General features: G+C 38.1%; 1 protein-coding gene across 2 annotated transcripts in view; it reads left to right on the forward strand.

Moving 5' to 3' along the window:
- Window positions 1-5,506: 5,506 nt before the first annotated feature.
- frem2a (FRAS1 related extracellular matrix 2a) overlaps window positions 5,507-13,859 on the forward strand; it is a 142,512-nt gene continuing 134,159 nt past the window's right edge. Inside the window, exons 1-2 of one of the 2 annotated variants that reach the window (XM_087269524.1) lie at window positions 5,507-10,680; window positions 13,715-13,804. In XM_087269524.1, coding sequence (XP_087125650.1) covers window positions 5,676-10,680; window positions 13,715-13,804 — 5,095 coding nt within the window. In that variant the 5' untranslated portion in view covers window positions 5,507-5,675. 2 annotated transcript variants of the gene reach the window in all.

Below are 13,859 nucleotides of genomic sequence, written 5' to 3' on the forward strand. Positions count from 1 at the left end.
CATTTTTACTGATAGTTATGCATGGAAATGAGGCATTAATGAGGGCTTTTCTGCCATGTCTGGGGTAGAGGGAGATATGTAAATATTTACCATAGGTTGACATTTACATAAGGGTAACAATTTATTAATTAAGATCATTATCCCTCCACCCACTCCATCCCTGAAGCACTAATACAGAGAAATTAGTCTAAAATGTCAATGGTGTGAATGTAATATCTGCATAAATTTCTTTCCAAAGGGAGGACTCTGACATATGGGTTCTATTGGCTTTAACTTCATCTGAATTATTCCAAAATATTTAAAGAAACTATAGAACTAATATGCAGCCAAGCATACCAAGATTGTTGATTGTGCAAGCTTTTTCATTTACCAACATTAATCAATGCTGAATTTTTTATCAAAGAATTTTTACTTACTATACCTTCGCAGTTGATAGTTTTGAAAGTTTTTGATCAATCTGACATTAATTATGATTTTATTGAAGCAGTGATTTATTTATTTATTTTCTTATGTAGTACAAAAAGAGCTCAATCCAAATGGATAGAGGCTTCCAAATAAAATATTTATTACGAAATTAATTATTAATTAGTTGAATTGCAATTGTCATACTTATAACTTGGTATCTCATAGAGTTACATTATTATTTTAGAATTCAATATTTTGTGTAAAAGTAATGACATTTATGTTGTAATTATTACTTTTTTTATTCATAATTTAAATATTTTTGCTCTACAGTATTTACCTGAAATAACCATGATGGATTTTCATTAACTTTGTTTGCCTTAGAACTATGCACACTCTTTTGTGGGGACTGTTCTAATGCTACTCTAATAATAAACAGCAAATACACACCACCTGAAAAAAAGTCTTGTCATCTACCCCAGTTGTAAGAGCAAAAAATAATAACCCGATTTCTAGTTGATCATTTGGAAAAGTGGTAGAAGGTAGATTTTTCCGATGAATCATCTGTTGAACTGCATCTAACTCATCACAAATACTGCAGAAGACCTATTGGAATCTGCATGGACCCATGATGGTTTGGGGTTACATTCAGTATTGGGGTGTGCGAGAGATCTGCAGAGTGGATGGCAACATCAACAGCCAGAGGTACATTTGTGTTAACCATTACTTTAAAAAAAGAGAGAGCAAATTCTTAAGCAGGATAGCTCCTTTTCATATTTTAGCCTCCACATCAAAGTTCCTGAAAGCAAAGAAGGTCAAGCTGCTTTGGGATTGGCCAGCCCAGTCACCAGGCATGAACATTATTGAGCATGTTTGGGGTAAGATGAAGGAGGCATTGAAGATGAATCTAAAGAATCTTGATAAACTCTGGAAGTCCTTCAAGAACACTTACTTTGCCATTGCAGATGACTTTATTAATAAGTTATTTGAGTCATTACAGAGATGTATGGAAGCAGTCCTTCAAGCTCATGGGAGTCATACACAATATATATATTTTTTTCCACTGCACAGATTTCAGATTTTATTTTGGTAAAATAAGCATAATCTAGAGACCTTTGCCTTTCATATAAGGCACTTCTGATACCAAATGATCAACTAGAAGTTAAGTTCTTATTTGTTGTTCCTAAAACTTGGATAAGCAACAAGACTTTTGTTAAGTAGTGCACACACACTCAAATTATTTTGACTGGGTGTTCAAACAGCTTATTCAAAATAAGCTAAATCCAAACAATTCTTGTGTTAGTTTTTTGTTGGACAACTTGATAGTTTTGTTTAATCCACTTACAATTACAAAAACAATTAAGTTAATTAAAATCTGTGTTGGGACAACATGAAAGAATTATGTGGAACTCAGCATTTTAGAGCATATATAATACATTGTATTTGTTCCTTATATTTATTGTTGGATGGAGGCAATTTACAGTAGTTGGAAGTAGAAGCAAAAGTACTCAACTGCTGTTCCTCAGAGCAAACATACTTCTGGTCTGACTCGAGCCCAGAGGCATCAGCAGAGCAGTTGTTACTAATGATGGTCTTTAAAGGTCCAAACAAAGGTCTAATTTGAACCTAAAGATCTAAAGAGGAGCAACAACACCTCCATCCTCCTTTCTCATGTCTTTAGTGTGTTAGCAGCTGTTTTACACCACATTCTATCCTGACTTGAGGATATTTCGCTTCCCTTCAAGCATCCAGAAATGGCAACAGCACTCAAGAGGAACGAGTGACCTTTTAGAAAATACATGATGAAGTTTTGATACTTTCTCACAAATCCCTTGGATGATGTTAAAGGTGGAAAAATGGACAAGCGACTTTAACAAGAGATATCTTTAACTGTGCTGTAGCTTCTTTCAGATCCACTGGGGGACAAAAGCTACAAAATGTCTTGTTAATTAAGCACCAAGATCTGTTTCGTATATCCTGTTATTTGGGGAAGAACGGGGATTATGGGTACATTGTCACTGGGGTGGGACCTTCTTAAAAGGTTTACATTTGTAGCTAAATGGTTCAAATTATTACCCCAGAGGTATATGTTAGTTCCAAAAAAAAAAAAATCAAGAGGTACATTTCTGTACTATTTTTAGGTACTAATATGTACCATTAAGTTCCAGAATGGACACTTTTATACTTTTATTGGATAGAGCATCCAATGTCTTTTATATCGCCACAAATCAAAACCCAAAACCATTTATTTATTTATTTATTTATTCATTCATTCATTAAATTATCCATCCATTAATTTATTCATTGACATGTTTGTGTGTTGTAACCAGGCACTCAAATGAGAACCAATAACAAATGACAATTTCATGTTTTCACATTTGAAAAAAAAATAATGTCACAATATAATGCAGAAAAGATTAGCGCAAAGTCCAATGTTGTCTTTTCTGTGTGCATCTTTACAGACTGCCAAATAGCTAAATTAATAAATAAAATAAAGTGAGACCAGTTTGTGAAGAAACTGTTGCTCTTTCAAGAATAAGATATTGCCACATGCATTTGAAAGATCACATAGTCAATATACAAATTTACTTTAAATAATGTCTGAAATAAATTGCATAGAAAGTGTAGAATCAAAGTTCTAACATTGTTTTAAAACTGTTTATTTTTTTATTCATGACTCAGTGAGTCTGTCTGGCTAGCTCAGAATGTCTGGGTGGTATTTTCTCCTGCCATATACTAGGCATGTACAATTTGCTATTGTAATTCTGAACATTTCTCAGTCTGTAGCCTCACTAACTGACAGACTCACCACAGGAGAACAGAGGAAACTTGGGACTGGACTACCAACAGCGGTAAGCTTAATATGAGGTTGACATATTTAGATCATCCCATGATCGCATCACTTTAAGCAACCTAAACTGTAAAAAAGTGATTACTTTGAAAAGCGAGTAGCTAAATTTAAACTGTTAGATTTAGTTAAATGTTATATTGCATGCACAGTTCATTTAGTTAATAATTTGAAGGCAAGTGGTTTACTTAATTTTTAAAATTAAAGTCAACTAATTGCTTTAAAAGGAACAGGTTTACTTATTTTTTAAGTTAAGTCAACTAATCACTTTGTTTACAGCGTATACTTATTATTCAAATATTAGTTTAAACACTGGCACTTTTTCTTTATTTCTCTCCTTTGTTTTCAAGTACTGTTTTGCCCCACTTTGTGCAGACTTTTTCTCCCTTTGGACAAAGTTTGTTGTATTCTTGATCACAGAGATTAGAGGTTTGATTGATTCTGTCTAGCTCCACCAATAAAGTGGACATATTTTCCCAGGGCTACATTCAGACAAAAAATTAAATTGAAAACCGAGTCGGGGAGAGAAAATACCAAGACTCTAACTCAGTCAAGCCATCAGGAGTTTTTATGGTGTCTGAACAGATGATTGATTACAGGTTTGGAGTTTGTGAGAAACAGCCATTCTGTTTCACACGTGAAAACACAGACTTTGGTCTTTCATACTGTAATTATAAAACATGTGTCCCAACAAACTTCTGAAGACTCTCTCCTGTCCTCTCTCTATCCTGTGTTTTTCTTCCCCTGAAGAATCCATTGTCCAATGTGTCAAGATCTGTGAAAATGAGCAGAAGATTTGCCTTATTAGTGCATCTTAAAGACAAATCAAAACTGCTTCACAAACCAAATCAGATCACTAATCACTAACATTTACTGTTACTAACTTTTACTGTAATATTTACTGTTTACTATTGCAGTATAATTGTTGAACTCATATATTTCTTTTAGCTGTTGAGAATAATGTGTGCTTAAAGCAAAGGTCTGTGTACGCTATATAAAATGGGATAAATATATTCAACTTAAGTCTAGACACCTTAATGAAATCATGTTAATTTTATATTTTAAATATTCAATAGTTGAAATCAGTCAAATGATTTTTAATTCACAGCTAGCATTACAATAGCCTCCAGCATCATAGCTTAGATAAGATTAAGTTTTTTATGGCTCCCGGTGACAGTGTGAGTATATGTGAAGTTTATTTGATCTCTTAAATGCTTTCTGTATCCTGGGGGCTACAGATATTCCAGATGCCGAAGGGAGGGACAGTGAATAAGTGCGTGTAATTTCTTAGTGTTATTATAAGGGGACCTTAAGGCAAGTCAAGCGCCTTTTTTAATTTAAAGTAAATTACATCACTTTAAAGGGTCAACTGTCAATAATTCATGCATTCACTGGGTAGAGGACCCACAGCTTTAAAGGTATAGTAGTACACACACATACTCACACAATTTTGCAGTTGAATTATTTAGTCTCTGGCTATCCATCTAGGTCACTTTTTTCTTCACAATTGTTTTGACACATTTTTTTTTTTTCAGTTGAAACTGGTCCTTGGTGAATCATAAAATGATAATCATGCTATAGTGAATGTGCTCGGAATTGTTTGCAAAGGATGTGGATTAAAGGCAATAATGTTGTAAATAATGTTCAGTTTCTTGCACAGGCATATCATTTAGCTTCACAGAGCCTCACACATTGTGAAGATGCAAGTTAATGATTTTTGCCTGGATATGTTTTTAATCTCTTTTTAATCTTTTTTCCCTTTCAATAAAGGGCCTGTAACCTTTGCTTTGTTTTGGATGTTCACAATGGGCAAATAAATTTTCAACTAATTAAGATTTTTTTATGGTTTACTATCCTATTAATGAGGTACATCGGAAATATAAATTGCATGACTAAAGAAGTTATATGTGTGTTTCAAAACATGAGTAGATCAATTTAACATGTTATGTTTTAAACCAACGACTTGAAAATAAAATGAAGGCAAAAGGCATGTAAACAGAAGAAACGTATTTTTCATTATAATTTCACTGATAACGTGCAGAATAAATCACTCTATAATTGTGTGTAACTTAAGAAATGCAGACAGTTGTAATTGTGTCCAGACACGCTTATTAAATTAACAGCATCACTAAAGATAACAGACAAATCCTTTGAGATCTTCACCTGCAAACGTGGGAATCCAACTCTCCGTCCAATAGCATGATCAGTGGGCGTGTCCTCCTGCTGCCATCCACGCACAAGTTAAAGCTGAGCTCTCTCTGAGTCTGTGGGAATGACGCGCGAGCATCCTGGCGCGCGTGTGGGATTTCTCAACTTTTTGTGTCTTTTTCCCTCGTGGACATAAAGCGGAACCCCCCATCGAGCCCCCATTTGGATATTTCAATTACATAAGTTCCTCCTGCGGCTGTTTACGTTCGCCTTCAACATGGAACTTCACAGATTTCTTCTCCTCCTGCTATCACTGACAGGCAGTTCCGTGAGCGCACTTGAAACGCACGGACTGTCGTACGCGTCCAAGCCTGAACTCTCCGAGGACGCTATACTGGTTGCAAACAACGGCATACATGTGCCTTTCGGGAGATCTGTTTACATAGATCCGATCAACGACTTGGTTATTGAACTTCAGCCGGGAGACAGGTGCACTATAACAGTTCTGGATAATGATCCGCTGTCTCAGAGACCGGGACACGTGTCTCCTAAAAAGTTCCCGTGCGAATTCGGTCCTAACGATGTGAGATACTCTCATTTCGGTTCTAGGAGCCCTGCAGGGGACAGAGTGAAGCTGCAACTCAGGTATGACACACAGACTGAAACTATCATCATCCCCTTTATGCTGGAAGTGGAGGTTGTTTTCACACAATTGGAGGTTGTTACTAAGAACATGCCTCTGGTTGTTGATAAACTACATGGAACTAGTAATCCTATTAATAAAAAGATTTTAGATTTCACTTATGAAAAAGACTCTGAACAATGTGAGGTAACGTCACTGGCTGCCAGCAGTGTTCTTCCTAAATACGGTAAAGTTGTTGATGATAGAAAGCTGGAGAAAATGATGAGCTGTGAGTTGTTCCTCAAATCAAATATCCGTTATGAGCACACGTCTAGCCACAAGTCCCCCAATAAGGATTACATCCCCATGGTTGTGGAGCTACGAAACAAAGAAAATAATTTGCTGAAACAGGAGTTTTTCCATGTGATGATCCGGATCAAAGAGGGTGAAGAAAACACTCCCCCTAGACCCAGTTTTGTGGCTATGATGATGATGGAAGTTGATCAGTTTGTAATGACGGCTTTAACTCCTGATATGTTGGCTGCCGAGGACACTGAATCCAATACTGATGATCTCATTTTCAACATCACTTCTCCTCTGTCCATTGAGGAGGGTTATATCGTGAGTACAGATGACAGGAATTTACCTATTACATCCTTTTATCAAAAGGATCTGAAAGATCTGAAAATAGCATACAAACCCCCCTCTTTGGACTCAGACACTGAGCGTATCTTTCAAATAGAGTTTGAGGTCATCGACCCAGATGGTGGCATTTCAGATCCTTTTGCTTTCATGATCGTTGTGAAGCCCATGAATACATTAGCGCCGATAGTCACTAAAAATTCTGGCCAGCTTTTATATGAAGGCCAGTCTAGGTCTTTGTTTACTCAAAACAATTTAGAAATTAGCGACGAAGACAACCTGGACAGTGTGAGAATAACAGTGGTTGATGGGCTGCGTCATGGTGTCCTAACTGTTTTGGGCTCCAACAGAAAGTATTTTACTCCGGCTGACTTGGAGGTTGGCATTGTGGTTTACCAGCATGATGGCAGTGACACATACAGTGATAATATAATATTCAGAATGACAGACGGGAAAAATGAAGTGGAGTTTTTGTTCCCCATCACAATAGTACCCACAGACGATGAACCACCCATCATAAATGCAAACACTGGACTGATATTATTCAAAAATCAGATGGTGCCCATCTCGCAGCTCATGCTCAGTGCAGCAGATATTGACTCTGAAGATTCCATTATTAAATTTACAATCGAGCCTCCCTTTTCAGCTATTGGCGAGGTCGTGTTGAGGCAATCTGAAGCACCAGAGGATCCGTCATCCTGGAAATTTAATGCAGACGACGGTGTGTATGAGAAAGTAGTGACAGAGTGGCTCCAGAAAGATATTACAGATGAAAAGCTCTTCTATAGGCATACGGGTCCACATATCACAGAGACTGTTACAGATCAGTTTGTGTTTAAAGTGAAAGATGACGCTGATCCTCCCAACCAGTCCAGTGAGAATAATTTTATTATTAAAATTTTGCCTATTGATGATATTCCACCCGTGCTGTTCCCAGGCACTACTTTACAGATGACAGTACATGAGTACCAGCTGACTCATTTAAGCAAGAATGTTCTTCGTTACACCGACTTGGACTCAGAGGACCGTGACCTGAAATACACAATAACTGAAGCACCAACTGATATGGATGAAAACAATCCTGTCAAATTTGGCTCTATTGTTTTAACTGACAGCCCCGATACTGATGTAACCGAATTTACCCAAGCGCAAATTAACCATCATAAGATTTCCTACAGCCCGCCAGACCTTGAACTCGGCATCATACCTCATGTGGTGCAGTTCCATTTCACAGTAGAGGACACTGCTGGAAATGGTGCTGATGGAGTTTTTACAATCTTTCTGCAGCCTGTAAACAACAAACCCCCACAGATAACAAACTCTGGATTCACAGTCCTTGAGAGAGGGGTGCATGTTATTACGAGCGCCGAACTTGACGCCAATGACCTTGACACTGACATCAAGCTAATATCATTCACGCTAAGTCAAACTCCACTGCACGGTCATCTTCAACATACGTTTACTGACTTGAAAAAAGGGAGTCATTTCAACTTGATGGATATCTCTGATGGTCAGGTGTCATATGTCCACAATGGGGATGAAACGACAAGTGACTCTTTTAAACTAGATGTTAGTGACGGTGTTCATGTTGTAACGATCACTGTGAAGATAACTGTAAAGCTTATTGATGATGAGACACCAACACTTAGCCTCACAAAGGGCACCTTTGGCTCTAGATTGGATGTGCTGGAAAATGGGGCTACAGAAATTACTCCCAATGTCATTCAGGGGAAAGATGAGGACACTGATGACCTGCAGTTGACATTCATTGTGGAAGAAGCACCTAAGTTTGGAGAAATTCTGGTGAATGGAGTTTCCTCAAGCAGATTCACCCAAGCTGACATCATCAGTGGTCTTGTTGTGTATGCGCACACCAGTGGTGAGATTGGTCTTACTTCAATTGAAGATTTTTTCAGTTTGACCCTCTCTGACATGTCTGATGAGTGGAATGTAGGGGGTAACCGAGTACACGGAGTCCGTGTTCATGTCACCATTCTCCCTGTAGATAACCAGACTCCATTGGTCACAGTTGGCCCTACTTTTAATGTCTTTGAAGCAGATAAAAACATTATCGGGAGCCATCAGATTAAAGTCGAGGATGCCGACACACCAAACGAGGACATCCTGTGCACCATTATCGTTCAGCCCACATCAGGATATGTGGAGAACATTTCTCCAGCTCCAGGCTCTGAAAAGTCAAGAGCAGGAACGGCAGTGAGTGCTTTCACCATCAGTGATGTGAATGAAGGTCATATTTATTATGTCCAAAGCATACACAAAGGAGTTGAGCCAGTGGAGGACAGGTTCACGTTCAGATGTTCTGATGGTGTGAATTTCTCAGAGAGACAGTTCTTTCCCATTGTCATTATCCCCACAAATGATGAAAAACCAGAAATCTTCATGCGAGAGGTTGTTGTAATGGAGGGTATGAATGTTATTATTGACACGCCACTCTTGAATGGAGTCGATGCTGATGTTCCTGTTCAAGAGTTGATGTTTATTATCACCAAACTTCCCAATCATGGGTTCATTCTCAATCAGCTCGCCAGTGGCTCTGTCCCAGTCACAAACTTCACTCTGGAACAAATCAAAGAAGCCTCTAGCATAATTTATGAACATGATGATTCTGAAACCACCGAAGACAAGTTTGATGTTCTTCTTACAGATGGGAAACATTCTGCTGAAGGCACAGTCATGATCATGATTATTCCAGTGGATGATGAAACACCAAGGCTTGCCATAAATGATGGGCTTGAAATTGAGATTGGTGAAACAAAAGAGATAAATGCTAAAGTGCTGAAAGCTACTGATTTGGACTCAGACGACGAGTCCCTTACTTTCATTATTCGCTACGGCCCAGCTCAAGGCTTACTGTATAGAAAATCAGCAGGATCTGTGGAAAAGAGATCTGCTGGATCTACAGAGAACATAACAGTTGGCATGAACTTTACACAAAATGAGGTGAACAGAGGGCTCATTTTGTACACACACAATGGACAGGAAGGCATGCGTGATCTTGTAAAGTTTGATGTAACTGACGGCATCAATCCCCTAATTGACAGATACTTCTATATCACTGTGGGCAGCATTGACATGGTGTTTCCTGATGTCATCAGTAAGGGGGTGTCTCTTAAAGAAGGTGGCAAAGTGACACTCACTACGAACCTCCTCAGCACTAGTGATCTCAACAGCCCCGATGAGAATTTAGTCTTTACTATCACAAGAGCCCCAGTAAGAGGACATTTGGAAAGCACGGACACACCAGGCATGCCTATAGTATCCTTTACCCAATTACAACTGGCCGGGAGCAAGATCTACTACATCCATACTGCTGATGATGAAGTCAAGATGGACAGCTTTGAGTTTGAGGTGACCGATGGTTACAACCCTGTGTTTCGCACATTTCGCGTTTCAATCGTTGATGTTGACAATAAAAAGCCAGTATTGACCATTCATGACCTTCTAGTAACGGAGGGACAAACCAAACTCATTACACCCTTTGAGTTGACCGTTGAGGACCAAGACACTGCCGAACACCTTCTGAAGTTTAAAGTCTCCCAATTGCCCATTCATGGCAAACTACTTTTCAACAACAGCCAGCCAGTGACTTCTTTCACTAAGCAAGACCTAAATGAAAACATGATCAGTTACAAGCATGATGGAACGGAGTCGAAAAAAGATAGCTTTTCATTTACAGTCACCGATGGAACCCATTCCGACTTTTTTGTATTCCCTGATACAATTTTTGAGACCCAAAGGCCTCAGACCATGAAGATCAACATTGTGTCTGTGGACAATGGTGTGCCTCAGATTGAGGTTAACAAAGGTGCACCAACTTTAAAAGTATTGTTCGCTGGACACTTGGGTTATCAGATCACAAGCAAAGTCCTGAAGGCAGTGGACAGAGACAGCAACCCAGAGGCTTTAATTTTTCACATTACCACACAGCCAGAGCATGGTTATCTCATTAGCCTGGACAGAGGGACGGAGAATGACTCTATCAACACCTTCACACAAGGTAAAGTATTTTCAGCACAGAAATGTTCTTATCACCAATGATTGGGTCTGTGAAATCGTATTACTTTTTACACTTGAGCTGTGTAATGTACTGTAATGCCCTTTATAACTATCATTTGAAGACACACATGTAAGAATTATCTCCAAATGATTTGTACGCCTCATGTTCAGGACAGGTTCGCTGCTCTTATTAATGCTAGAAATAATGTAAGTTCCAACTTGAAACAGGCCCTTTGCCCTTTGCCAGGAGCTAAAGCTGTAAGATGTGTCTGTGTTTTAGCTCTCGGCTTAAATTCTTGATGAGGCAACTAGAGCGTTCACACATCTCCTTTCAATTATTAAGTTCTCATACAGTGCTTTCGCCTTGTATCATCCTTGTAGTGGCTGACTATTTTTTGAGTAAAAAAGTTACTTAGAGTTTAGGATGATCTGTGTAATTTTTGGGTCGCTCACCACAAAAATTGAAGTTTGTTTTTTTAAGCATGTTGACTGGGCTTTTAGGAACAATTCCATATTAAAAAATGCCACATGAGCCAATTATATAGACCTTTTTCTTCATTGCTGCATGGATGGCCATAGTGGCCAGTGCCTTTTGGAAGGGCGCTTAGTACTTCCATTAAGAATTGTTATCAGCCAGAGCAGCGTTTCTCAACTGGGTGTCAATACTGTTTTCAGTGGCTTACTGAGTGTTTTTTGGTGCAAAACTTTAATTTTGAAAGAAAGACATGTGGTTAAGCTGTTATACTTCTGTTAGATGTGGTTCGCTACTGTACTGTGTATTCACACCGTGGCCATATTCATCAACACACCAAAAACAACATTAACATTATACCAGACACTGTAAAAAGGTCATTCTCAGCCGCTAAACTTTTATGAAAGGGGATTAAAGTGTCATCGAGTGACAGAATTTTGATAGACTGCTATACAGGAGTTATTATTTTGGGTTATAGATAAGAAAATTTTGCGAGTTTTATTTTAGTGTTTTTTCTTTAAAACATGATGGTAAAACACGGACGAGGATATGAATGTATTAAAACATAAGCTTGTTTGTTTTAAACATTCATAATAATGACAAAAAATACAAATTTGTGCATCTCTTTACTTTTGTGTGCAGCCATGCTGTCGCTGTAGCTGTTGTATTCTGGGAAATTTTCTTACCCCTTGGTTTCAAGTGTGGTCCTGAAAAATCTCCATTTCAAGGGGTATAGCCCTTTCTCTTAGCCCTACACCTTCAAACTAAAGAGAATTGGGATAAGGAATTGGAATGAGATGGCATCTGACAATGAGGGCAAAATACTTTTGCAGCAGTTGTTTTTCGTTCCATTAGATAGCATTTTTAATTTATCAGTCCAGGAGTTGGCGCTGATCGACAGCAGTATTAGTTCAAAGACGTTAAAAGCAAGTAAAATAGATTAAAACTATTATTTCAAAGCTGTCCAAATGTGACTCTTTATTTGCATCAGCTGCTGAATGGAAGTTCGAAGCATCCACCTTGTGCATATACGCAAAGCATAACGAGTAATTTTGCATTCTAAGAAAAAGGTCTAGGCTTTAACTGGCTGTTTAAATACTTTGCACTAAATTATTGTTTTGACATTTATTAAATACAGTAGTTATCAATCTAGTTGAAACTTTTTATTTGGAGAAATTGAAATGACTGGCAAAGGTGTTTCAATAAGATTACATATATATAGTACACTGTAAAACCCAAAAGTCAACTTTATCAAATTAAATGAGTGTAGTTAACTCAAAATTGACTAAAAGTTAATTCTACTCATTTCAAAAGAATTTTGAATTCAGTGTTGAAGGTAATGAGTTAATTAAATACCTCATTACTTCAACTTAAATGGAGTAAGTTCACAGTATAGATTAGTTCTTTAACTCAAATGATTTGTTGCAATCATTTCCCAGAGATGGGTTGCGGCTGGAATGGCATCCGCTGCGTAAAAAACATGCTGGATAAGTTGGCGGTTCATTCCGCTGTGGCGACCCCGGATTAATAACGGGACTAAGCCGACAAAAAAGTTAATGAATGTATGAATTTGTAGCAATCGGTTTCCTCAAATGGTTTGAGTTACCTTGACTTTTCGGGTTTTACAGTATAAACATCCCTATAGAACTCATCAGTCTAAAAAAACGGTGCATAAATCAGCACAGGTTCAGCATGCATGGCTCCTTCAAACACAATTCTCTGTAGTAAGAAGATCCATGCCAGGCTAACTTAGTCAGACTCTGAAATGTGTCTTTGACGTTAGGGTAGAAGTTAAAAAAACAAGACGGAGAGACCTGGCAAACCTGACTTGACCTCATCAGTACAAGCAGTGAAGCAGAAGGGACAATCACTTCTCTTTATTTACTTTGCTCCTTCCCCATATTCCGCCACCGCTTGCTCTTTGGCATTCGCTAAATATTTCAAGATGAGAGTGTGTGCCGGTGATGAAAGAAGACATTTTATTTTCGATATGAAAAGCGGTTTCATCCATGCATAAAGAATCACAGGTTTACATTTTTATGAGGCTTCTTCTGATATCAATAATTTAAGAAAGTGGGTCAGAGCAAGGCGAACAGAGAGTCAGGTTGCTCGTGGCACACTGTAACGTAACCACAGTGTATTAGTGCAGATGTGGTTAAAGGGGTCTAATTGGGGAGACGATGCAGACCAGATGTAAGGAAGAGTCTGGAATCCTGTGTTTAAAATTCTTGGTCTTACCTATCATTATGTAACAGCTTGTTTTGTTGATTGTTTTGTGACTCGCTCCATGCTGCCTTTGAGAAAATTCTCACCTGGTTTATTAAAAGTTTAAAAGCCTTTTATCCGCTGATGTTTATGCAAAACCAAGCCTGCTTTTTGAATTAAAATGGAGGTATTTATAAGTAGAGCGGCTTATAGGACAATTTGATCTTTGAGGGTTTCACTCTAGGGTCTGTCTTGACAAAGCAAGGCTTTTTATGGATTGTTTTGATGTGTTTTCTTCTGAGTGAATAATAAATTGCATTGGGTTTAATATTACAGTTTTGTGTTTGTGTGTCTTCAGCTGACATAAATGATCTTAAGATCTGCTATATCCTGAAGGACGAGAACAATGCCACCAGTGACGTCTTTAGTTTTACCGTGGAGGATAATGGTAAGTCTTTTTCCTTTCAAATTGGCATCACTTTTTCAGGATTTTAAAATGGTTT

Source organism: Danio rerio, chromosome 10 (assembly GCF_052040795.2).
Source record: "Danio rerio strain M-AB ecotype USA chromosome 10, GRCz13ab, whole genome shotgun sequence".
NCBI classification, from domain to species: domain Eukaryota; kingdom Metazoa; phylum Chordata; class Actinopteri; order Cypriniformes; family Danionidae; genus Danio; species Danio rerio.